The sequence below is a fragment of the Macaca mulatta genome, chromosome 10 (assembly GCF_049350105.2).
Source record: "Macaca mulatta isolate MMU2019108-1 chromosome 10, T2T-MMU8v2.0, whole genome shotgun sequence".
NCBI classification, from domain to species: Eukaryota; Metazoa; Chordata; class Mammalia; order Primates; family Cercopithecidae; genus Macaca; species Macaca mulatta.
In genome coordinates this window covers 115,129,861-115,152,417 of record NC_133415.1, presented here as the reverse complement: position 1 = coordinate 115,152,417, position 22,557 = coordinate 115,129,861, and the positions used below count along the sequence as shown (strand labels likewise).

Sequence of the window (22,557 nt, the reverse complement as noted above, 5' to 3'; positions counted from 1 at the left end):
CCCAGCACACCCAGACTGCCTTACCCTTCAGGACTGCCTGCCCTCTGGCTGGCCGGCTGGGGCCTTGGGCAGGCCTTCTGGTCCAGGGTGCCACTGGCTTGGCTCCCTGGGCCTGGTTGGGCACTCAGCCATGTGGCCAGCGCCCCAGGACGGTCAGTGGGTTGTCCAGGGAAGGACAGGAAGTGCAGCGCGGCCAGGCTCTAGGCTCTAGTTACACAGCTCGGCAGCCGGGACAGGTGCACTGGCTGGGCCGGAGGCAGCCACTTGAGTGGGGCTCCCTGGGGGTATGGCGGGAGTCCTGGGAGGCACCACTCCCCTCCCCTGGCACAGGGTGGACAGCAAGACCCTCCCTCTACTTGTCCTGGAAGGAGGACGAGGCCCAAGGGGCTGCCATGCCAAGGTGGGGCTGGGGCTCCTCTCCCCGCACCCCTCTGTCATGCTTGCTCTTGGTGGCTGCACAGCCAGACCTGGCACTCAGGGCACAGAGATGCCCCAGCGCCCACCTAGACCCCAGGCGGCCCCCAAAGGCTTCCTGTTTTCTGTTTCTGAACAAGAGCCACCACATTAGCCTCTGGTAATACAGCTCAGTGGAGACTAAACTGTTTGGGTTTCAGGCCGAGGGGTCCCCTTGGGATAATCTCCACTTCCTGTGCCCGCGGCTGACCATCTGGCCTGACCTGGACCGGGCTGCAGGGAGGGAACCCTGAGCTTGGACTGCAGTGGTTGGGGTCCCCGAATCCACCCCATGCCCAGATCTGTTGAGGTGCAGGCAGCCCCCTGGCTGGGACCCCATGCCCTCCCTCCAGCTGGGGAGTTCCTGTCCCCCCACCCACTCCTGGAAGTTTCCCTGTCCTGCGTAGCACATCTGTAGTTGGGCATGGCGACGTCCAACCCTGGCGTCCGGGGTTCTGGCCTCGGCGTTTTTATTTTTCTTCCCAGTGGTGGGCTTGCTGTGGAAATCCCCGGCTTTTCCACTCCACGTCCCTCTGGGAGAGGTGTCTGTGTGGGGCGTGTTTCCGGACCCCTGATAGGTTGTGTGGCCGCTGTGCTTATTCACCCAGCTGGGGGTCGGTGGAGCCGCCCCGCCCTGCTGTGGGGCTTATCTGTGTATCCAGATGGGGTCTCTTCGAGGGGAGGCACACGACAGGAGCGGGCAAGGGCTGGGCTGGCCCCGGACTCTGGGCAGCGAGGGGGCTGGGTGCCCCGGTGCCCTGTCCGAGCGGCGTGGTCAGGGTGCTCACCCGGATGCCTGGGGCTAGGAGGGACTTTTCCTGCCCTGGGAATTGGCACAACGCCCTTCTTCCTGCAGGGCCTGGGCTGAGTCACAGACCTCTGTGATTCAGGCTGCTGGGGAAGGCTGGACTGGCCCTCACCCGGCACAGTGGGTACCTGGGCCTGGCCCTGGTCTCCCCAACCCAAGATGGGCCAGGGCAGAGCTGGATTTGGGCACAGGACAGCACCCCCTCCCCTCCTCTGGAGGTTCCAGCCACAGCCCTCCCCATGGTGAGGTGGGTGCCTCAGCCTAGGAGACTGCTGGCCAACAGCCCCATGCCATCCCCAGGGCCCCCGAAAGCCCCACCAGCATTTCTCTGTAGTCCTCACCGTGCTGCCCAGACCCCAGCACCTACCCAGTCCCCTCCGCAGCTTTGCCTTTGGAGCGCCAGTGTGTGGTGCAGCTCTGGTGGGGGCCTTGGCATTTCTGCGGAGTGGCTGCTGCCTGTCCTCCAGGAACAGCTGGCGTCCTCCCTCCCAGGGCGCTCGAGCCTTCATGCCCTCATGAAAGGCATTTTATCCTGATGCCCCTCTCTGCAGCTCTTCCCACTGCCCTGTGCCCAGGGAGGGGAAGTGTCCGCCCCAGGTCCACACGACCCCTGAACCTGGAGCCTGCCCGGGCCCCGGGCCCTGTGCTCCTGGGGCTCTCGACCCCCTGTGAGACAGTGGTCACTGGGCAGAGGCCTCCTCTGGGAGCCATGGCCCTCCCAGGTCAGGTCGGTTATGGGGGGACTGGGGGGTGCAGTGGCTGAGAGGCGGGTCCGGCTGCTGTCCTGGAGACGTGCCTGCCCCAAAATAGCCAGATTTTTAAAAATAACTCAGGCGGCTTTTGTTTGGCTTTTGCTTTGAAAGAATTTTTTTTTCCTTTTGCACAGAACTATGTAGCAGCGGAAAGGTCAGCACTGGCAGCTGAGCTGAGCTGAGCGGGGCGTGGAGGGGGAAGGGCGGTCCCGCAGCCCGGGGTCTGCGCTCGCTCCGGGTCATGGCGAGGGCGGCCAGTGTGGCCCTGGGAGCTGCGACCAGGTCAGAGACAGATGGGAGCCCTCCAGTGCGGGCTTCCCTTCCTGTGAGCATCTGTGCAGCCACCAGGCCCTCGAGGACAGCTGTCCAGGGCCCCTGTCTGACACACAGATGGTTGGAATGAGAGACAGACAGGAGGCCAGGATCTTCCCGTGCGTCCCAGGGGTGGAGAGGGCGAAATTTCTGTGTCCCCCTCATCGTGCCGATCAGTGTCTTCGAGTCAATATTTGTGCAAGTGCTCTCAGCTGGGAAAAATGCGACTGGCCTGCTGAAGGGGAGGGGAAAGGACGGATGGGCCTGAGGAGAGCGCAGCCTCCAGGCGCTCAGGGAACAGCGGGGGCGGCTCCCAGGGGGCTCAGTCGGGACCTTTAGTCTCTTGGTGGGAGGGGCTGTGCTGCCAGCTCCCCGAGAACTGCCTGTGTCTGTGCCCCGTCCACCTCGAGCGGACCCTTCCCTGTCCAGGCACAGGGGCCATTGGCCCCCGCCTGGGGCTCTCTGGAATGCTTGTGGTCAGGCCCGTGGGGCTGCTGAGGCCCAGGTGTGGGGCTGGGTATAGGGTCTGACCCTGAGGAGGCTCAGACCCCTCCCTGCTGGACAGGGCATGTCTCCCTGCCCCCCAGCCACAGGGAGGTAGACGATGACCTCAGCCTGGCAGCCGGTGAATAGGCCTGTGCTCCGCCCCCACCCTGGAAGGCTGCACTTGGCTCCCACAGTCCCCCTCCGAGGAGACTCAGAAGCAGCGCCAAGCCCTCCAAGAAGGGTGGGATTTGGACCTGGTGTGCCTGGAGTCCTGGAGCCTTGCCCCCTACCTGGAGTCTGGGCAGCCAGTGCCCCCAAGGGCTGAAGCAATGAGGAGTCTGTGTTGTTTCCAGGGGGGCCTCACAGCAGTCTCAGTCCAGCTCAGTCTGGTGGGGTGACTGTAGGTCTTGTGCAGCTCTGGGGGACCCTACTCTCCTGCTTGGGGCCCTAGGCTCCCAGGCCTACCTGGCCAACAGCACCCAGCTGTTCCCGGGTGCACCTGCTGTGGCGAGAAACCCTCCAGAGGAGCGGGCACCAGCGGGTCAGGGTCCTGAAGAGATGCAGTGGGTGGCCCTGGGGTGTGGCGTGACCCTCGGAGGCCTGCTGGCCTTTTCAGGGCCCACCTGGGGGCCCACCTGTGAGCAGAAGAGGGACTGGTTCCCACTGCCGCCCGCAAACAATTGGGCTGAGTAGTGAGGTCTCCCAAGGTCTCCATCGCGGACCCTGTGGGCCTGTCAGGGGAGGTGTGGGCTGAGACAGGCAGGCCACCCCTGGGCTGTGGGTCCGTGAGTTGCCTCTCTCCCCAGCACCTGGGCCTCTTTGTACAGGCGGGGAAGAGGTTCGTATTTCCTCCGCCTCCCTGCCAGGTCCCTGTGGAGCCTCTGCCTGGGATCTGCCTGGGAGAGCCCTTTCCCCTTTGTGTGAGAGGGGCTGGGGAGGGGCTCACCCTCCCTTGGAGCCTCCAGGCTTGTGACAGGGCCTGGAAACACCTTCCCTCCTTTGCCCCCACGTAGGGGGAGCCTAGGGCTCCCCTCAGAGGCTATGGTGGGTGGGAGCACTTGGCCACAGCAGGGGCTGAGCCCTGGCTTGCATGAGTGTGAAGGTGGGGTGCTGCCTGGGCACTGCCCCCTCCTGTGTGCCTCTGGAACCCCCCGGCTCCTGGGTGCAGCCTCTTACCAATGAGGTCATGGGCTGTTTTAGGGACCAGAGACCTTTTCAGAGGGGGCCTGTCCTGGGTCCATGGAAGAGCCGCCCCCGCGGTGTTTCACTGTTGGGCCAGCGGGTGTGTGTGCACCCCCAGGTGCAGGCATGGAGGCCCAGGGTTATGTTGGGTGGGAGCAGAGATGAGGCTGGGTAGCACTGTCTGCTGGGGGCAGGGGAGGCTCAGGCCTGGAGTCCTGAGGGCAGGGTGGTGGGGGATTGGTAGGGGAGGGAGGGAGGCCCAGGCTGATCAGAGGCCTGAGGGGAGCCAGCAGGCCTGGCCCGTGCGGAGAGACAGGCCTGGGCCTGGGGAGGTGTCTGCAGCTGAGGATTAGGGGGAGGGGCTGCAATCAGGGCAGCCTTCTCTGAGGAGGTACAAAGCACCCTGTGAAGACTGAGCCAGGCTCTCCCCCAACCCTGGGGCACAGACACATGGGCTGTCCCTGGTGGAGGTCGAGCTGACACACGGGGAGAAAGTGGGCAAAGCCAGGGTGGGGCTGGGGCAGGGTCTTGGGGTTTTGGGGGCCTGGGAAGGAGCAGCTTTCCTCTGCCCTGGTCAGGGCTGCCCTGACACTCACAGGGCCACAGCAGAGCTACCGCCCCAGTGCCTGGGCTGCTGGAGTCTCCCAGGCAGGCTCAGCTTCCAGTGGCCCCCCTGCCTGCAAGGCTGAGCCCCGCTTGCTCCCTGCAGCCCAGTCCCCGGGGGCTCAGTGGGCCCCTGGCTGTGGGCTGGTCAGCAGGGGAGTGAGCGGAGCCTGGGGGAGGGGTGCCCGGCGTGAGGTAGGGGCAGGGGCCCCATCCTAGGAGCAGCTGACCTGTCAGGGACTAGGGGGTTAGACCTTTGGACCTGCCTGTTGGCGGGGACCACTGTCTGGCCACTGGGCCTGGCTGGACATGAGGGCTGTGGGGACACTGGGGTATATTCCTGCACCCACCCTGGCCAGTCCCTGCCTGGGCCGTGGGTAGGCCACTCCCTAACTTGCTCCATCTGCAGCCACAGAGCTTGCAGGACCATGGGGAACCCCAGGCTCCTGCAGCAGGGAAGGGGAGGAGGCAGTGCATTGGTCCTGAGCACAGGCGGGGTGCCCTTCCAGGAGGGCTGGTTCCCGGGGGCTCATCTCCATCCCTGGGGAGCCCTCTCCCCTGGGTTCGTCTGCCCCATGCAGGCAAACCCAGAGTTGCCCCGTGTGGCGAGGATACCACATCCCCTGCTGTGGCCTCATCTGAGGGGCAGAAAATGAGCCAGGCCCCTGACAGCATGGGAATCCAGGTGCTCCTGGCTCCCCTGACGCCCTCTCGGCCCGCAGGTCTTCCACGTGGCCTACGTCCTCATCAAGTTTGCCAACTCACCCCGGCCGGACCTCTGGGTGCTGGAGCGGTCCATGGACTTCGGCCGCACCTACCAGCCCTGGCAGTTCTTTGCCTGTGAGTCTCTGCCGCCACGGGGCCTGGGGGGCGAGGCGGGGGGGTCCCTGGGCAGGCCCTCCATGACCAGGCTTCTGAAGGTCTCCGAACACCCAGCCCTGCCCTCACACCCAGCTGCTGTGGTCATGACTGTCAGACAAGGACTTGAAGGCTCATGGGGATTTACTGGCTTCTGTCCTTGGCGTCGGGCACAGCTGGGTCCAAGGGCTATGGCGCCAGGAATCTCTGGTGCCATCTCTCGGCTGCCTCTGGATGACTTCATGTGCTGGCTGCTCTCTGTGGTGACAGAAGGGCCCTGACAGCTCCCACCTTACTTCCTGCCAGCTCAGCCACCTGTGTCAGGAGTACTGGTGTCCGAGCACCCGTACGCTGGCCATCCTTGGCCCCATGCCACCCTGACCAGTCATGCTGGTGGGAATGAGTGCTGGCAGGCCTGGTCACGTGTCACCAAAAATTTCCTGGCCTGAGGATGGGGGAGGGGCAGGTCAGTGATGGGCAGTCTGTCCCCAAGGAAGGGAGTGAGGATAGTCACTGGGGGAGTCACTCGCTCTCAAAGCATGCCAGGCAGAGCGGTGGAGGGCAGTGCAGTCCAACGGGTCAGGCCCCCTCAGCCAGCGAGCTGTGGTCTCTGTCACACGGCCTCTTGGCCCGTGGGAGCCTCGGTGGCGAGGCCCAGAGACAGCAAGGGCTCTGGGGCACTGCGGGGGCCCAGGCTTTCCTGGTGATCCAGCGCCCTCCCCTCCCACCATTCCCCGCAGCCTCCAAGAGGGACTGTCTGGAGCGGTTTGGGCCACAGACTCTGGAACGCATCACACGGGATGACGCGGCCATCTGCACCACCGAGTACTCGCGCATCGTGCCCCTGGAGAATGGAGAGGTGGGCCCAGGAGGGGCAGCGCGGTGCGGGGCTGGAGAAGGGAGAGGTGGGCCCAGGAGGGGCAGCGCCGTGCGGGGCTGGAGAAGGGAGAGGTGGGCCCAGGAGGGGCAGCGCCGTGCAGGGGCTGGGGGCTGGGGCCACACCGGCCTCACCGTGTACCGCCCACAGATTGTGGTGTCCCTGGTGAATGGGCGCCCAGGCGCCATGAATTTCTCCTACTCGCCGCTGCTGCGTGAGTTCACCAAGGCCACTAACGTCCGCCTGCGCTTCCTGCGCACCAACACGCTGCTGGGCCACCTCATGGGGAAGGCGCTGCGAGACCCCACGGTCACCCGCCGGGTGAGCTGCCCGTGGCCCAGACAGGGGAGGGGGACTGGCCGGGTGGACCCGGGCCTTGGGGTGGGTGAGGCCTGGCTGCCTGGCGCTCACGGGGCCTGCGGGTGCAGTATTATTACAGCATCAAGGACATCAGCATCGGAGGCCGCTGTGTCTGCCACGGCCACGCGGATGCCTGTGATGCCAAAGACCCCACAGACCCGTTCAGGTGAGGCCCCGTTCAGGGGAGGCCCCGTTCAGGTGCAGTTCTCAGCTCCCTGCCTGTCCTTGTCACCCCTGCCTAACCTGAGGGTGGGTGACCTGGTTCCATGGCCCACCACGACCTTGTTCTCTGTGTGACCTGAACTGACCACCATTGCGCGGGCCTCAGTTTCTCATCTGTGCGGCGATGTGGAGGCCAGGGCGTGTGCAGCCTCCCCAGGGTGCCCCATCTTGGTTTGGGGGAGCCTTGCTCTGCTGCTGGCAGAGGCAGGGCTCTCCGGACCCCCAGGCCAGCTGGCCTTCCCACAATGGCGGACCCCCAGGGCCCTGTGAGGAGAGTCAGTGATGAGGATGACTGATTCCCGAGTCCACGTCTGCGTGCTCTGGAATGGACAGGTGCCCACTACTTGCCGAGGCAGCCCTCATTCACTTTAGGGGTGCCCACTCAGCTCCCCCAACCTTTCAGGACACAACGGACAACTTCCCTGCTGCCCTCAGCCCTCACCTTCACTCCAACCAAGCAGGGACCAAGGCCCAGGATGGGGATGGCGGGGTGGGGGTAGCCAAAACCCCACGTGTGCTATGCCCTGTGTGCCTGCTTTCGGGGGTAGCCAAGGGCACTACAGAGCGTCTACCTCCCGGGAACCCCTCACAGAACGGGCAGCGGCCCTGGTGCTGGCACCTGCACATTCCTGGGCCCCACCCAGAATCCTCAGTAAGGTAGGGCTGGGCTCGTTCTGCGGAGAAGCAGCCCTGGGGCACATCCGTCCTTTCCTCCCTCCCTCTGTTTCTTCAGCCAGCAGCTGTGTGTTGAGCGCCTAACACATGCTGGGCCCTTTTCCTGGGAATGGGAACAGAGGGTGGGACCCCAGTCCAGCCACAGGAGCACCTGTTCTGGGAGGCAGCTGGGAAACACGCAAACCAGTACTCAACCTGGAGGGTGTAACACCCAAGGGTGGCAGTGCAGGCATGGGGCTGGACAGAAGCCACTCAGAGTGGTGCAGCCGAGGCTGAGCGTGTGACGAGGCTCCTGGACCCCCAGCAGAGAGCCGCCAGGGCTCATCTAGTTCCTGAAACCGTGCAGCCCAACTTCATGCGCTTGGATTTAGGACCTGCCCCCTGCCTTCTGCTGGGGTCTTACGGCTCTGTCCACGTTCCAGTTTACAGGGGAGGTGGGGAGGCGGGTGGAGCTCAGATAGGACAGGTTCACTTCCATTCCCATGGCCAGTGCTGAGCAGAGGCGGGAGCCCTGGCCCCTTCAGATGTGGCTGAGGGGAGGAGTGGCACAGTCTCCTGAGCTTGAGGACGTGGGCTGTTTTCCAGGAGCTGTGGGCCCTGGGGACCCACCCTGGGCACCTGTTGCTGCCAGCACAGCTTCAGGCTGCTGAGCTCCAGCAGAGCTAAGTTGTCCTGGGAAATTAAGTGCTAAGTGGGGACACAGCTCGTGACAGCTGGGAGTGGAACCCACCAGGCAGCCAAATGGGCCTCTGAGGAGAGGAAGGTTGCAGGAGCCGGGGCTTGCCTTGGCCTGCAGGGAAGACATTGCCATCCCTTGACTCACCACACCTGGGTGTGGACTGAGCTCAGCTCTCCCTGCAGGTGCAAACAGGGGTGACTGGGCATCTTTCCTGGAACCACAGACTCTGTTACCAGCACCTGGTCACACACCAGTGTCCCAAAACATCAGCCTGCCCGTGTCCTCCCTGCACCCTTTACCCACCACCCCACCTCTCCTCCAGGGAAGGGGACTCCATGTCTTCAGCCAGCTCCTCTCTGCCTCTTCACCTCCACCATCACCTTACTCCCACCCCAACCCCAACATCATCACCCCACCATCACCATCATCAACATTATCACCCCCACCATCGCCATCATCATCCCACCATCATCACCCCACCATCACCATCATCGCCCCCACCATCACCGCCATCACCGTCATCCCCCCACCATCATCACCATCACTGTCATCACCCCCACCGTCACCACCATCACTGTCATCACCCCCACCATCACCACCACCATCGTCATCTCCCCCACCATCACCGTCATCCCCCCATCACCACCATCACCGTCATCCCCCCCACCATCACCACCATCACCGTCATGCCACCGTCATCCCCCCATCATCACCATCATCCCCCCACCATCACCATCATCCCCCCATCATCACCATCATCACCCCACCATCACCATCATCAACATTATCACCCCACCATCACCATCATCATCCCACCATCATCACCCCACCATCACCGTCATCCCCCCACCATCACCACCATCACCATCATCCCGCCCACCATCACCATCATCATCCCCTGGGTTGCTGCTTCTTCCTTCCTAAAATGTACCCTGTAATTTTTTTTATTCCATGACAGCCTATCCGGAATTGTCTGAAAACGGCTGTTTTGTCCTCCCTCTTGAATGATAGTTGAGCTGACTGTAGAATTCGTGGTTGACAACTGTGTCTGTCAGCACTTTGGAGAAATGATTTGACTGTCTCTTCACCTCTCCAGGTGCTTGAGAGAGTCCGTTGTCACTGCCGTTGCTAGTCCTCTGTGGGTCGTCTTCCTCTCCAGGATTTTTGTTGTTGTTGTTGTTGTTGTTGTTGTTGAGACGGAGTCTCGCTCTGTCGCCCAGGCTGGAGTGGCCGGATCTCAGCTCACTGCAAGCTCCGCCTCCCGGGTTCACGCCATTCTCCTGCCTTAGCCTCCCGAGTAGCTGGGACTACAGGCTCCCGCCACCTCGCCCGGCTAGTTTTTAGTATTTTTTTAGTAGAGATGGGGTTTCACTGTGTTCGCCAGGATGGTCTCGATCTCCTGACCTCGTGATCCGCCCGTCTCGGCCTCCCAAAGTGCTGGGATTACAGGCTTGAGCCACCGCGCCCGGCCTCTCCAGGATTTTTTTATGGTCTTTTTGCCATTGGCGTTCTGCAGATTTGTTGTGTTGTGTCGAGGATTTGGATTTTTTTTCTTGCTCAGGACTCACTTTTTTTTTTTTTTTTTTTTTTTGAGATGGAGTCTTGCTCTGTCGCCCAGGCTGGACTGCAGTGGCCTGATCTTGGCTCACTGCAAGCTCCGCTTCCCGGGTTCATGCCATTCTCCTGCCTCAGCCTCCCGAGTAGCTGGGACTACATTCGCCTGCCACCATGCCTGGCTAGTTTTGTTTTTTGTTTTTTGTTTTTTGTTTTTTGTTTGGTAGAGACGGGGTTTCACTTTGTTAGCCAGATGGTCTTGATCTCCTGACCTTGTGATCTGCCCACCTCGGCCTCCCAAAGTGCTGGGATTACAGGCGTGAGCCACCGTGCCCGGCCTATGTTTTAGATTTCTTTATGACCATTTTTAACATTTTTCTCTGGCTTCTACTAGATTACTCTGTTTTGTGAGGTTCTCAGGGCTCTTTTTGCTGACCTGCCACATTGTTTCTCTGCAAGATCTTTAGCAGGGTTTATCTCTGTGCTTCTGGTATGCCCTGGGATTGGGCCCTGCACAGCTCCTGCCACTGTGAGACCCTGTCCTCCACCGCCTCTTTCCCTGTGTGCATTACCCCAGCCTGGGAGAGCTGCGCCAGAGCCACTGGCTGGGGGATGCCGAGTCTGGGCCAGCGCTTGCTGCCTGACAGCTGGAGAAACAGAGCAGCGGGGGGCCGTGTCCCTTCGGCAAGCCAAGCCGTCGAGGGGATCCCAGGCCCCTTTGGGGAAGGGACTAAGTACCTGCCACCTGCCTCCAGGATGGGCCTGAGCCCCCCTCCTGTGTACCCCACAGGCTGCAGTGCACCTGCCAGCACAACACCTGCGGGGGCACCTGTGACCGCTGCTGCCCCGGCTTCAACCAGCAGCCGTGGAAGCCTGCGACTGCCAACAGTGCCAATGAGTGCCAGTGTGAGTACCTCCTCCCGCACCTGCGTGTCCTGCCCACACCCTGACCCATGAGAGTGCCCCGGTGCCTGGGCCCATGGAGGGCATGCTGACAGCTGGTCTCCCCTTTCTCTAGCCTGTAACTGCCACGGCCACGCCACCGACTGTTACTACGACCCTGAGGTGGACCGGCGCCGTGCCAGCCAGAGCCTGGATGGCACCTATCAGGGCGGGGGTGTCTGTATCGACTGCCAGGTGGGCTGGGCTAGAGGGCTGGGGATGGGCTGGCCCTGAGGCGAGGCAGGGACCTCCCCGGACTCAATGGCCCTTGCACCCCCAGCACCACACCACTGGCGTCAACTGTGAGCGCTGCCTGCCAGGCTTCTACCGCTCTCCTGACCACCCGCTTGACTCGCCCCACGTCTGCTGCCGTGAGTGGGCTCAGCTGGGCGAGTGTCCTGGGTCTCAGGGTCTGCCCGGAAAGAGGCATTCTTGGGCCTTTGGGGCTGCTTTGGAGGGGATGTCCTGAGCTTCCAGGCCAGCCCAGGAAGGAACCTCCCAGGCCACGGGGCAGGTCCCCAGCCCTCATGTCCCCCCAGGGGGCCTGGCTGTAGCCCTCGTCCCCACGGCCCTGGCGGGGAGGTAGACTGCCCCATCTTGGAGCCCACCCCTTGGGTCCTGGTAGCTCCAGGCTTACCCGGCTCCTGCCCCTGCCCAGGCTGCAACTGCGAGTCCAACTTCACGGATGGCACCTGCGAGGACCTGACGGGTCGCTGCTACTGCCGGCCCAACTTCTCCGGGGAGCGGTGCGACGTGTGTGCCGAGGGCTTCACGGGCTTCCCAAGTTGCTACCGTGAGCACCTGCCAGGGGCGTCTGAACAGACACCACTGCCTGCTGGACTCCAGGAGCCCTGTGGGGGGTGGGGCATTCCCTGGGATGGACCCTGTTGTCCTGCCTGCATCTCCGATTGTGCTGAGAGACCGAGGGTGGCAGGGGGTGTGGGGTGCTGGGGTTCTAAGCAGACCTGGCCAACATGCGTGTCTCTTCCCCTCAGCGACACCCTCATCCTCCAATGACACCAGGGAGCAGGTGCTGCCAGCCGGCCAGATTGTGAGTAAGTGTCCTTGAGGCCCCCAGGTCCCTGACCTGCTCTGGAGCCATGGGGCAGCCTCACAGGAAGTTCGTGGAGAAAAGGAGAATTTTCATTTGGTCACTTTATTTTTGGTTTATTTCTTCTTATGCAAATTATGCATATTCACACTGGAAAACTTTCAGAAATATAGGTAGGCATAAAGCCAAAGAAAAAGGTTAGCCTGGGCAACATGGTGAAACCCTGTCTCTACAGAAAATACAAAAATTAGCTGGGCGTGGTAGTGTGTGTCTGTAGTTTGAGCTCCTCTGGAGACTGAGGTGGGAGGATTGCTTGAGCCTGGAAGGCTGAGGCTGCAGTGAGCCATGATCACACCACAGCACTCTGGCCTGGGCGACAGAGTGAGACGTTGTCTCAAAAAAGAAAAGTGGTGGCCGGGTGCGGTGGCTCACACCTGTAATCCCAGCACTTTGGGAGGCCAAGGCAGGTGGATCACCTGAGGTCAGGAGTTCAAGGCCAGCCTGGCCAACATGGTGAAACCCTGTCTCTACTAGCTGGGCATGGTGGCGGGCACCTGTAATCCCAGCTACTTGGGAGGCTGAGGCAGGAAAATTGCTTGAACCCAGGAGGCGGAGGTTGCAGTGAGCCAAGATTGCACCACTGCACCCCAGCCTGGGCAACAGAGCAAAACTCCATCTCAAAAAAAAAAAAAAAGTTATCCACAATTCCACCACCTCTACACAGCGCCTGAATGCTCTCTGTACACAAGCACTTCTCTTTCACAAGCACTTCTCTTTCACAAGCACTTCTCTTTCACAAGCGTCGTCATGCTCTGCACCCTGTCCTATGATTACGTCCCAGCCACAGTCCTGTAAACACATTGTCTTATGGTCCGTTTCATAGGGACTAATTAAGTATTTAAACAACCCCCAGTGGTTGGAAATCGAGGTTCTTTTTATAAAAAATAATGCTGTGATAAAGCATTATTAATATGAGGTAGAAAACTAGCCGGGCACAGTGGCTCACACCTGTAATCCCAGCGCTATGGGAGGCCGAGGCGGATGGATCACCTGAGGTCAGGAGTTCAACACCAACCTGACCAACATGGTGAAACCCTGTCTCTACTAAAAATAAAAAAATTAGCCAGGCGTGGTGGTGCGTGCACCTGTAATCCCAGCTACTTGGGGGGCTGAGGCAGGAGAATTGCTTGAACCTGGTTGCAGTGAGCTGAGATCCACCGTTGCACTCCAGCCTGGGTGACAGAGCAAGACTCCATCTCAAAAAATAAATTTTAAAAAAAGGCTGGGTGTGGCGGCTCATGCCTGTAATTCCAGCACTTTGGGAGGCCGAGGCGGGCAGATCACGAGGTCAGGAGATCGAGACCATCCTGGCTAACACAGTGAAACCCCGTCTCTACTAAAAATATGAAAAAAAATTAGCCGGGCATGGTGGCGGGTGCCTGTAGTCCCAGCTACTCGGGAGGCTGAGGCAGGAGAATGACATGAACCCGGGAGGCAGAGCTTGCAGTGAGCCGAGATCTCACCACTACACTCCAGCCTGGGCGACTCTGACACAAAAACAAACAAACAAAAAAAACCAAATCAAAAAAAGTCAGCTGGGTGCAGTGGCTCGTGTAATCCCAGTACTTTTGGAGGCCGAGGCGGGCAGATCACGAAGTCAGGAGTTCGAGACCAGCCTGGCCAACATGGCAAAACCATGTCTCTACTAAAAATACAAAAATTAGCCGGACGTGGTGGCACATGCCTGCAATCCCAGCTACTCGGGGACTGAGACAGAAGAATCGCTTGAACCCGGAAAGCAGAGGTTGCAGTGAGCTGAGATCGCACCACTACACTCCAGCCTGGGCAACAAGAGCAAAAGTCTGTCTCAAAAAATTAAAAAAAAAAAAAAGTCTCCCAGCATACAGTCACAGTCACAGAGCAGCACGGCACCTGCTGACCAAATCACTGCCATTACCGCATAGCAGAGTCTATCACTGTCAGCTTGATAAACAAAAAATATTCTCAAGTTAGAGCCACATTCCCTCGCTTTTTAGTGTTTCTGGAATTGGGACCCGTCTTTTGCTTGATGGCATATCACAGTCTAGTTGGTAGGGTTTTTCCCTTTCATGACAGGACGTAAAAGCATGGCATCTTTCCCAGCGACTGGGGTCTTAGATTGTATTTGATATTACGTCTTTTTTTTTTTTTTTTGAGATGGAGTTTCGCTCTTTTTGCCTAGGCTGGAATGCAATGGCGTGATCTTGGCTCACTACAACCTCTGCTTCCCAGGTTCAAGCAATTCTTCTGCCTCAGCCTCCCGAGTATCTGGGGTTACAGGCATGCACCACTACGCCCGGCTAATTTTGTATTTTTAGTAGAGACAGGGTTTCTCCATGTTGGTCAGGCTGGTCTCGAACTGACTTCAGATTATCCGCCCACCTTGGCATCCCAAAGTGCTGGGATTACAGGCATGAGCCACCGCGCCTGGCACGATATTGCGTCGTTTTTAGCTGCACTTTGACTACTCTGTAAGCTTGAATCTTCTTGACTTTTCTACTGCTTTGGTTTTTGTTTTTTTGGGTTTTTTTGATGGAGTTTCGCTCTTGTTGCCCAGGCTGGAGTGCAATGCTGCAATCTCAGCTCACTGCAACCTCTGCCCCCGAGTTCAAGTGATTCTCCTGCCTCAGCTTCCCAAGTAGCTGGGATTACAGGCATGCGCCACCATGCCTGGCTAATTTTTGTATTTTTAGTGGATACAGGTTTTCTCCATGTTGGTCAGGCTGGTTTGGAACTCCTGACATCAAGAGATCTGCCCACCTCGGCCTCCCAAAGTGTTGGGATTACAGGCGTGAGCCTCTGCGCCTGGCCTGTATCACCTATTTCTTTTTTTTTTTTTTTTTTTTTTGAGACGGAGTCTCGCGCTGTCACCCAGGCTGGAGTGCAGTGGCCGGATCTCAGCTCACTGCGAGCTCCGCCTCCCGGGTTCACGCCATTCTCCTGCCTCCACCTCCCGAGTAGCTGGGACTACAGGCGTCCGCCGCCTCGCCCGGCTAGTTTTTTGTATTTTTTAGTAGAGACGGGGTTTCACCGTGTTAGCCAGGATGGTCTCGATCTCCTGACCTCGTGATCCGCCCGTCTCGGCCTCCCAAAGTGCTGGGATTACAGGCTTGAGCCACCGCGCCCGGCCTTGTATCACCTATTTCTTATAAGATTTGTGTTTTTCTCCTGATGGGTCATTTGCTCCTTATTTTTTGGGGAGCTTTTTTCTGTGTTCTGATTTTGTAAATTTTTAGGTGAATCTGCCCATGTTGTTCTACTGAATCTCTGGTTGGGTCAGATTTAGATTCTGCTCCCTTACCCAGGAATTGTCTTGTCTGCTGGTTCTGTGATGGTTTTCTTTTTTACGTGAAAATGTTTAGTTTTTCATCAGTTGTGTAAACCAGGGGTCAACAAACTGTCTGAAAAGGTCCAGACGGTAAATGTCATAGACTCAGGGCTGTGTGATCCCTGTGGGGAAACTCCTCAGCTCTACCATTGCCAGCTGTAGCTTGCAAGCAGCCATAGAACATGTATTCACCAGTGGGCTTGGTGGGGTTCCAATACAACTTTATTTACAAAAGCGAGCGAGCGAGGAGTCCATAGACTAGTTTGCTAATCCCTGGTGTAAACTACTGACAATGTATCTTTTCGCTACTGGGCCATGGTAAGCACCTGTGACTGTAAGTAATTACCTGTGACTGTATAGTATTCACTTTCAATGTGTTCATTACAATGAACTGTATTGTCTTTCCTAACGGGGACACAGTGTTGAACATAAATATTTTATTTTGTCTAAATTCACAAGTGAGATTGTTTTGGTTTTGAAAAATACTTGGGAAATGATCCACACTTTTTTATGTTCCCGATCAGTTTAAAAATCACAGAAATTACCTACTTGTTAAAAGTCTGGTCAAACTTACAAAACCCTTTGGTCCTGATACCTGTTTTTCAACAGAGATCTTAGATTAAGGTTTTAATGTATTCTGTGGCTATTGTATTCAGTTTTCTACCTCATCTTTTTTTTTTTTTTTTTTGGAGACAGAGTCTCACTCTGTCACCAGGCTGGAGTGCAGTTGCGCAGTCTTGGCTCACTGCAACCTCCGCCTCCCGGGTTCAAGTGATTCTCCCGCCTCAGCCTCCCGAGTAGCTGGGATTACAGGTGCCCGCCACCACGCCTGGCCAATTTTTTGTATTTTTAGTAGAGACGGGATTTCACCATGTTGGCCAGGCTGGTCTCAAACTCTGACCACAAGTGATCCACCTGCCTCAGCCTCCCAAAGTACTGGCAATACAAGCGTGTGCCACCATGCCCAGCCATTTTTCTACCTCATCTTAAGTCAGGTTTGATTATTTGTATTAGCAAATTGTGTATTTTGTTTTGATTTTTAAATGTATTGACACAAAGTTACGCACAGTGGCCTGTTGTAAAGTTAAAATTTCTGTTCATTTCTGTTCTTGTCTATTTTTATTTTTATTTTCTTTCTTTTCTTTCTTTTTTTTTTTTTTTTTTTTTTTTTTGATCGAACAGACCTAACAGAGGTTCGTTGAGTTTATTGGTCTGTTCGAAGTACAGCTGCAGTTCTCTTGCTAAGACCTGCTGAGGTTTTTCTTTCTTTAGTTGGGAGGAGAGATTTTCCTTTCTAATATTCAGTCTCTTTAATCCACTTTCTTTGATTTATTCCTTTTTTTTTTTTTTAATAGCTTCTTGAGTTGTTATTTTTAGTCTGTCTTCATTCCCAACAAAAAGACTTAAAGCGGTGGTTCTCAGCCAGTGGTGACTTTGATCCACAGGAAGCATTTGATGATGTCGGGAGACGTTTTTGGTTGTGATGATTGATGGATGTAACTGATCCAGTGGGTAGAGGCGAGGGATGCTGCGAGCATCCTACAACCCGGGACCACTCCTGCACACAGAACGAAGAGTTATCCAGCCCAGAATGTCCACAGTCCTGAGGCTGGGAAACTTAAGTTTAAAGCTATAAATTTCTCTCAGAGTATAGCTTTGGCTAGGTTTCTTGTAGTTCGAGATGTGGGGTGTCCTCATTGCTGGTTTTTTTTTTTTTTAAATAGTCTATCATTTGGGGTTTTATTTTCTTTCGCCCTGTCACTGTTGAAGGTGCTGAGGTTTCCCTCCTGTCCTTTGCGTGGCGTTCAGTTCTGGTTTTGCTGCCTTGTGGTTAGACTTGGCACACTGGCAGTTTCTGCCTGTGTCTTTGGAATTTGAGATTTTCTTCGTTTCTAACCTAGAATGTGATGACTTTTTAAATTTTTATTTATTTATTCATTTATTTTGACACAGAGTCTCTGTTGCCTAGGCTGGCGTTCAGTTGCGCAATCTTGGCTCACTGCAACCTCTGCCTCCTAGGTTCAAGCGATTCTCCTGCCTCAGCCTCCTGAGTAGCTGGGATTGATTACAGGCGCCCGCCACCACACCTGGGTAGATTTTGTATTTTTAGTAGAGATGGGGTTTTACTGTGTTGGCCAGGCTGGTCTCGAACTCCTGACCTCAGGTGATCCACCCACCACAGCCTCCCAAAGTGCTGGGATTACAGGCGTGAGCCACTGCACCTGGCAGTTTCTGCCTTTTGTCTTTGGAATTTGAGATTTTCTTTGTTTCTAATCTAGAGCGTGACCACTTTTCGATTGTTCCAGGAACACTGGACAGGAACGTGTGTTCTCTATGAAGTACCGATTTGGCATGTTAAAGCAGGCTTGTGGCCAGGCACAGTGGCTCACGCCTGTAATCCCAGCACTTTGGGAGGCTGACGTGGGAAGATCACCTGAGGTCAGGAGTTTGAGACGAGCCTGACCAACATGGAGAAACCCCGTCTCTACTAAAAATACAAAATTAGCCGTGCACAGTGGCGCATGACTGTAATACCAGCTACTCAGGAGGCTGAGGCAGGAGAATGGCTTGAACCTGGGAGGTAGAGTTTGAGGTGGAGCCAAGATGGCACCATTACACTCTAGCCTAGGCAACAAGAGCAAAACTCCATCTCAAAAAAACAAAGCAGGCTTGTTCATTATGCTCTTCAAACCCACAGTAGCCATGCTTAATTTCTGTCCCTCTGAGCGGTCCCGTTCTAACTATGTATCTCCATCAGTCTTTGTCTCTCTCTGACTCGGTTTTGCCAAATTCTCCTTGCCGTTTTATAGTTTTAGCTTCCCTCACCCCCGGGACACCGGCACGTTACCTGCTCCTAGAGGTTCATTTCTGCTGCCCCACTGGGTGGCGTGCCCGAGCTTCCCTCTGTCTCATTACCACCGTGCCTTCCATCCTCACTCACCTCCGTGTCTGCGTCCGCCCCAGCTCCCTGCACAGAGCTCTCGGTTTACCACCTGAGGCGTTGGTTTAAGGTACTCTCTTTCAAGAGCCTATGACTGGAGTTTCCTCTTGGTCACGCTGACGTCTTCGGTTTTTATCTTCTGAAGGAGACAGCCCAGCCCCACGATCCTCCTTGCCGCTGTCAGTTCGGGCTTGCGCCTGCCCTCTTATCATTCATTTCTCCTTTTCTGCTGAAATGTTTCTTTTCCTGACTCTCACAAGTTAGAGCAAGAAAATGTGCTTTGATTTTGGTGCGTTTGTTTGTTTTTGCTACTGTTTCCTCTCTGGGGAGAGTTTGCAAGCTCTCTGTGTTCTGGTCTGACCAATGGTTACTCTTACACTTCTGACAAGTATTGAACCTTTATTTTTGTATCAGCACAAAAACCGAAGCATGTTCACAACTCTCCTTTCATGCTTAAGACATTTGATGCATTCTTTCTATCTTCTTCTCAACGCCCGATATTGTTTCTAAAGAAACTATAATTTGCTTTGCAGCTTGGTTTGATTTGTTTGTATTTTCTCTTTGTGTTAATGCTTGCAGCTAACTTGGAATCTACATAACAAATAACTCATTAAGCGTTTTGATTGTTGGCCTGACTTTGTTGCATGCCACTGTTTTCCCAAACACGCCTCTCCCTTATTGGGATTTTTATTCTTTTATTTTCTAGTTACTGTCGTGTAAAAGTGTAAGAAAATGAGTTTGTGGAGAGGAAAGGTTTGCCAGGAGGGGCGTACTGGGGTCTGCAGGGCATCTGAGACTCCCCTGCCTGTCCCCACCCTCCAGATTGTGACTGCAGTGCGGCAGGGACCCAGGGCAACGCCTGCCGGAAGGACCCGAGAGTGGGACGCTGTGTGTGCAAACCCAACTTCCAAGGCACCCATTGTGAGCTCTGCGTGCCAGGGTTCTATGGCCCCGGCTGCCAGCGTGAGTCCCCTGTCCCCGCTGAACCTCCACCTGCTCTCGAGGCGGACACGAGGGGCCTGGTGACTCTAACCAAGCATGTGGGCCGCCCTTCCCTGCAGCCTGCCAGTGTTCCAGCCCTGGAGTGGCCGATGACCGCTGTGACCCTGACACAGGCCGGTGCAGGTGCCGAGAGGGCTTCGAGGGGGCCACATGTGATCGCTGTGCCCCTGGCTACTTCCGCTTCCCTCTCTGCCAGTGTGAGTGGCACCTCTCCCTGTGGGCACGGGTAGGGGAGGCCCGTGGGCCTGGCCTACCATGACACCTGCTCCACTCTGCAGTGTGCGGCTGCAGCCCTGCAGGAACCCTGCCCGAGGGCTGCGACGAGGCCGGCCGCTGCCCATGCCAGCCTGGGTTTGCTGGACCTCATTGTGACCAGTGCCACCCTGGCTACCACGGTTTCCCCAACTGCCAACGTGAGCAGAGGGCCAGGGCAGGAAGGGGCTCTGCCACCCACATGACGCCAGGGCCTGACCCCATTGTTCCCCCGCAGCGTGCACCTGCGATCCCCGGGGAGCCCTGGACCAGCTCTGCGGGGCAGGAGGTTTGTGCCGCTGCCGCCCCGGCTACACAGGCACCGCCTGCCAGGAATGCAGCCCCGGCTTCCATGGCTTCCCCAGCTGTGTCCGTGAGTGCCTAGGGAGGAAGCAGGGGGAGGCGGGTGCGGTCTCCACTGCATGCCCACAACTATCCTTGTCCGCAGCCTGCCACTGCTCTGCCGAAGGCTCCCTGCACGCAGCCTGCGACCCCCGGAGTGGGCAATGCAGCTGCCGGCCCCGCGTGACGGGGCTGCGGTGTGACACATGTGTGCCAGGTGCCTACAACTTCCCTTACTGCGAAGGTGAGTGGGCAGGTGGCTGTGTGCACCAGGTGCCGGGCCTGTTTGTGGGTCTATGTGCTGTTCACATGCTGCCTGCCTTCCTGTGATGCTGTTCACATGCATCTATGTGCTGCGTGTACTGCGACTACGTCCCCATGCTGTGTTCGTGCCTTGTTCAGATGCTGTGCGGGAGTGTCTGTGTACTGCCCGTGTCTGCGTGCTGTGCATCTCCTCTCGTGTCTTGTGAGTGTGGGTGCGTGTGTTGTGTTTTGTAAGTGTGGGTACGTGTGTCATGTGTCACGTAAGGGTGTGCGTGTCACGTGTCTCGTAAGTGTGGGTGCGTGTCGCGTAAGTGGGTGCATGTGTTGTGTGTCGCATAAGTGGGTGTGCGTGTCGCGTAAGTGGGTTTGTGTGTCGCGTAAGTGTGGGTGCATGTGTTGTGTGTTGCATAAGTGGGGGCATGTGTCGTGAGGCGCGTAAGTCTGGGTGTGTGTGTCGCTTAAGTGGGTGTGCGTGGTGTGTGTCGTGTGGGTGTGTGTCGCATAAGTGGGTGTGTGTGTCATGTAAGTGTGGGTGCATGTGTTGCATGTCGCATAAGTGTGGGTGCATGTGTTGCGTAAGTGTGAGTGTGTGTTGCGTAAGTGGGTTTGTGTGTTGCATAAGTGTGGGTGCACATGTCATGTGTTGCCTAAGTGGGTTTGTGTGTCGCATAAGTGGGTGTGCGTGTTGCGTGTCATGTAAGTGTGGGTGCACGTGTCACGTGTTGCCTAAGTGGGTTTGTGTGTCGTGTAAGTGGGTGCACGTGTCACGTTTCTCGTAAGTGTGGGTGTGCATGTTCATATCCTTTCACAGGTGTGTGCATGTGTTGGTACACGTGTAGTAGGCACGTTTTCACGTGCGTTTGTGTGCTTGTTCAGATGTGTGTCACACACTGTGTGTGGAATGTCCACGGGTATCCACGTTTGCATGCGTGTCCATGAGCAGGTGCTGTGTGGTGGGGTGGCACGTCTGTTGCTGCAGAGGGAGCAGGGAGATGTGTGTTTTCAGGCTGTCCATGTGGATGAGGGGCACCTGTGCTGGTCCTCAGCTCCCGTGGGACTGTGGGTTCTGGCTGGGCCTGGGACGCCCTTGGCCTTCAGGGTCGGTCACCAGGGAATGACCAAGGCCTGGTCCTCTCTTCACAGCTGGCTCTTGCCATCCTGCTGGTCTGGCTCTGGTGGATCCTGCCCTTCCTGAGGTGAGCCCAAATCTGCTCGTGTGTGGGAGGTGGGTGGGGACACAGGTCAAGCTAAAAGTCCCCAGCCGGGTGAGACCAGGGCTTCCTGCCTGCTGCTCAGTTGCCATGGCAACCCCAGGGCCTGTCTGCTGCTTAGGCTGGTCCTCTGCCCCCACTGCAGGTGACTCCTGTGAGTGGGGCGGGGGCAGGTGAGGGCTCTCAGCCCTTACTACCCCTTCTCTGGGCTCTATGGCTGAGGTTTGTGGGTGGGAGAGCAGGGAGCCACTCTGACCTGCCGTCTTGTCCTCTCCCAGGCACAGGCTCCCTGTGTGTGCCGGGCTAACGTGGAGGGGCCGAGCTGTGACCGCTGCAAACCTGGGTTCTGGGGACTAAGCCCCAGCAACCCCGAGGGCTGCACCCGTGAGTGTGTCCTGGAGGGAGTATTGGGGTATAGGGGTTCCTTGGGGGACTGTACCCGTGAGTGTATCCTGGAGGGAGTGTTGGGGTACAGGGGTTCCTGGGGAGGCTAGAGTCCCTGAGTATGCTCTAGAGGCAGTGGTGGGGTATGGGGTTCCTCGGGGGATTGTACCCATGAGTGTGCCCTGAAGGGAAGTGTGTGGGGTTCCTCAGGGGAGTGCAAGTGTGCCCTGAGGGAGTATTGGGGTTCGGGGGTTCCTTGGGCTAGAGCCTATGAGTGTGCCCTAAAAGGGAGTATTGGGGTATGGGGGTTCCTCAGGGGGGCTGCACCCATGAGTGTACCCTAGAGGGAGTGTTGGGGTATGGGGTTTCTTTGGGGGGCTGCAGCCCATGAGTGTGCTCTGGAGGGGTGTTAGTGCATGGGGGTTCCTCGGGGGGCTGGAGCCAGGCTCTCCTGCCCCACCAAGCGTCTGAGTCCCGCTCTGCTCTCCCCAGGCTGCAGCTGCGACCCCAGGGGCACGCTGGGTGGAGTTGCTGAGTGCCAGCCAGTGAGTCTGAGGACCAAGGTGTGGGGGATTTGGGGGCACGCGGATCAGGACCCTCCCCTGCCCCACTTCACCACCTCCTTTGGCCCCCAGGGCACCGGCCAATGCTTCTGCAAGCCCCACGTGTGTGGCCAGGCCTGCGCAGCCTGCAAGGACGGCTTCTTTGGACTGGATCAGGCTGACTATTTCGGCTGCCGCAGTGAGTGCCTCCTCGCTCATCCCGGACCACGGCCCTGCCTCCCTCAGTTCATGCTGGGGAACCCGAGGCCTGGAGGGGCGAGTGCAGCCTGGGCAGCATGAGGCCTGGGTGATGAATGGCTGCCCCTTGGTGCCAGCCTGTGCCAGGGTGCGGGAGAGGGGGCGCAGCTCCCACCCAGATGCGTGGCTTCCTCTCCCCTGTCCTGCACCCGGGCAGATGACACTAACAGATCCCAGCGC

At 57.5% G+C, this 22,557-nt stretch overlaps 1 protein-coding gene across 2 annotated transcripts in view; it reads left to right on the top strand.

Annotated features, from left to right (window-relative positions):
* The window catches only part of LAMA5 (laminin subunit alpha 5), a 58,642-nt gene that overhangs the window by 10,200 nt on the left and 25,885 nt on the right, over window positions 1–22,557 (top strand). For both annotated transcript variants that reach the window (XM_077952131.1, XM_028828680.2), the window contains exons 3-20: window positions 5,319–5,436; window positions 6,195–6,313; window positions 6,482–6,652; window positions 6,760–6,857; window positions 10,612–10,727; window positions 10,840–10,958; window positions 11,044–11,134; window positions 11,422–11,556; window positions 11,759–11,818; window positions 18,945–19,085; window positions 19,184–19,321; window positions 19,403–19,537; window positions 19,615–19,749; window positions 19,825–19,962; window positions 21,126–21,178; window positions 21,472–21,577; window positions 22,070–22,122; window positions 22,213–22,318. In XM_077952131.1, the coding sequence (XP_077808257.1) occupies window positions 5,319–5,436; window positions 6,195–6,313; window positions 6,482–6,652; window positions 6,760–6,857; window positions 10,612–10,727; window positions 10,840–10,958; window positions 11,044–11,134; window positions 11,422–11,556; window positions 11,759–11,818; window positions 18,945–19,085; window positions 19,184–19,321; window positions 19,403–19,537; window positions 19,615–19,749; window positions 19,825–19,962; window positions 21,126–21,178; window positions 21,472–21,577; window positions 22,070–22,122; window positions 22,213–22,318 (2,032 nt within the window). The remainder of the gene's footprint in view (window positions 1–5,318; window positions 5,437–6,194; window positions 6,314–6,481; window positions 6,653–6,759; window positions 6,858–10,611; window positions 10,728–10,839; window positions 10,959–11,043; window positions 11,135–11,421; window positions 11,557–11,758; window positions 11,819–18,944; window positions 19,086–19,183; window positions 19,322–19,402; window positions 19,538–19,614; window positions 19,750–19,824; window positions 19,963–21,125; window positions 21,179–21,471; window positions 21,578–22,069; window positions 22,123–22,212; window positions 22,319–22,557) is intronic.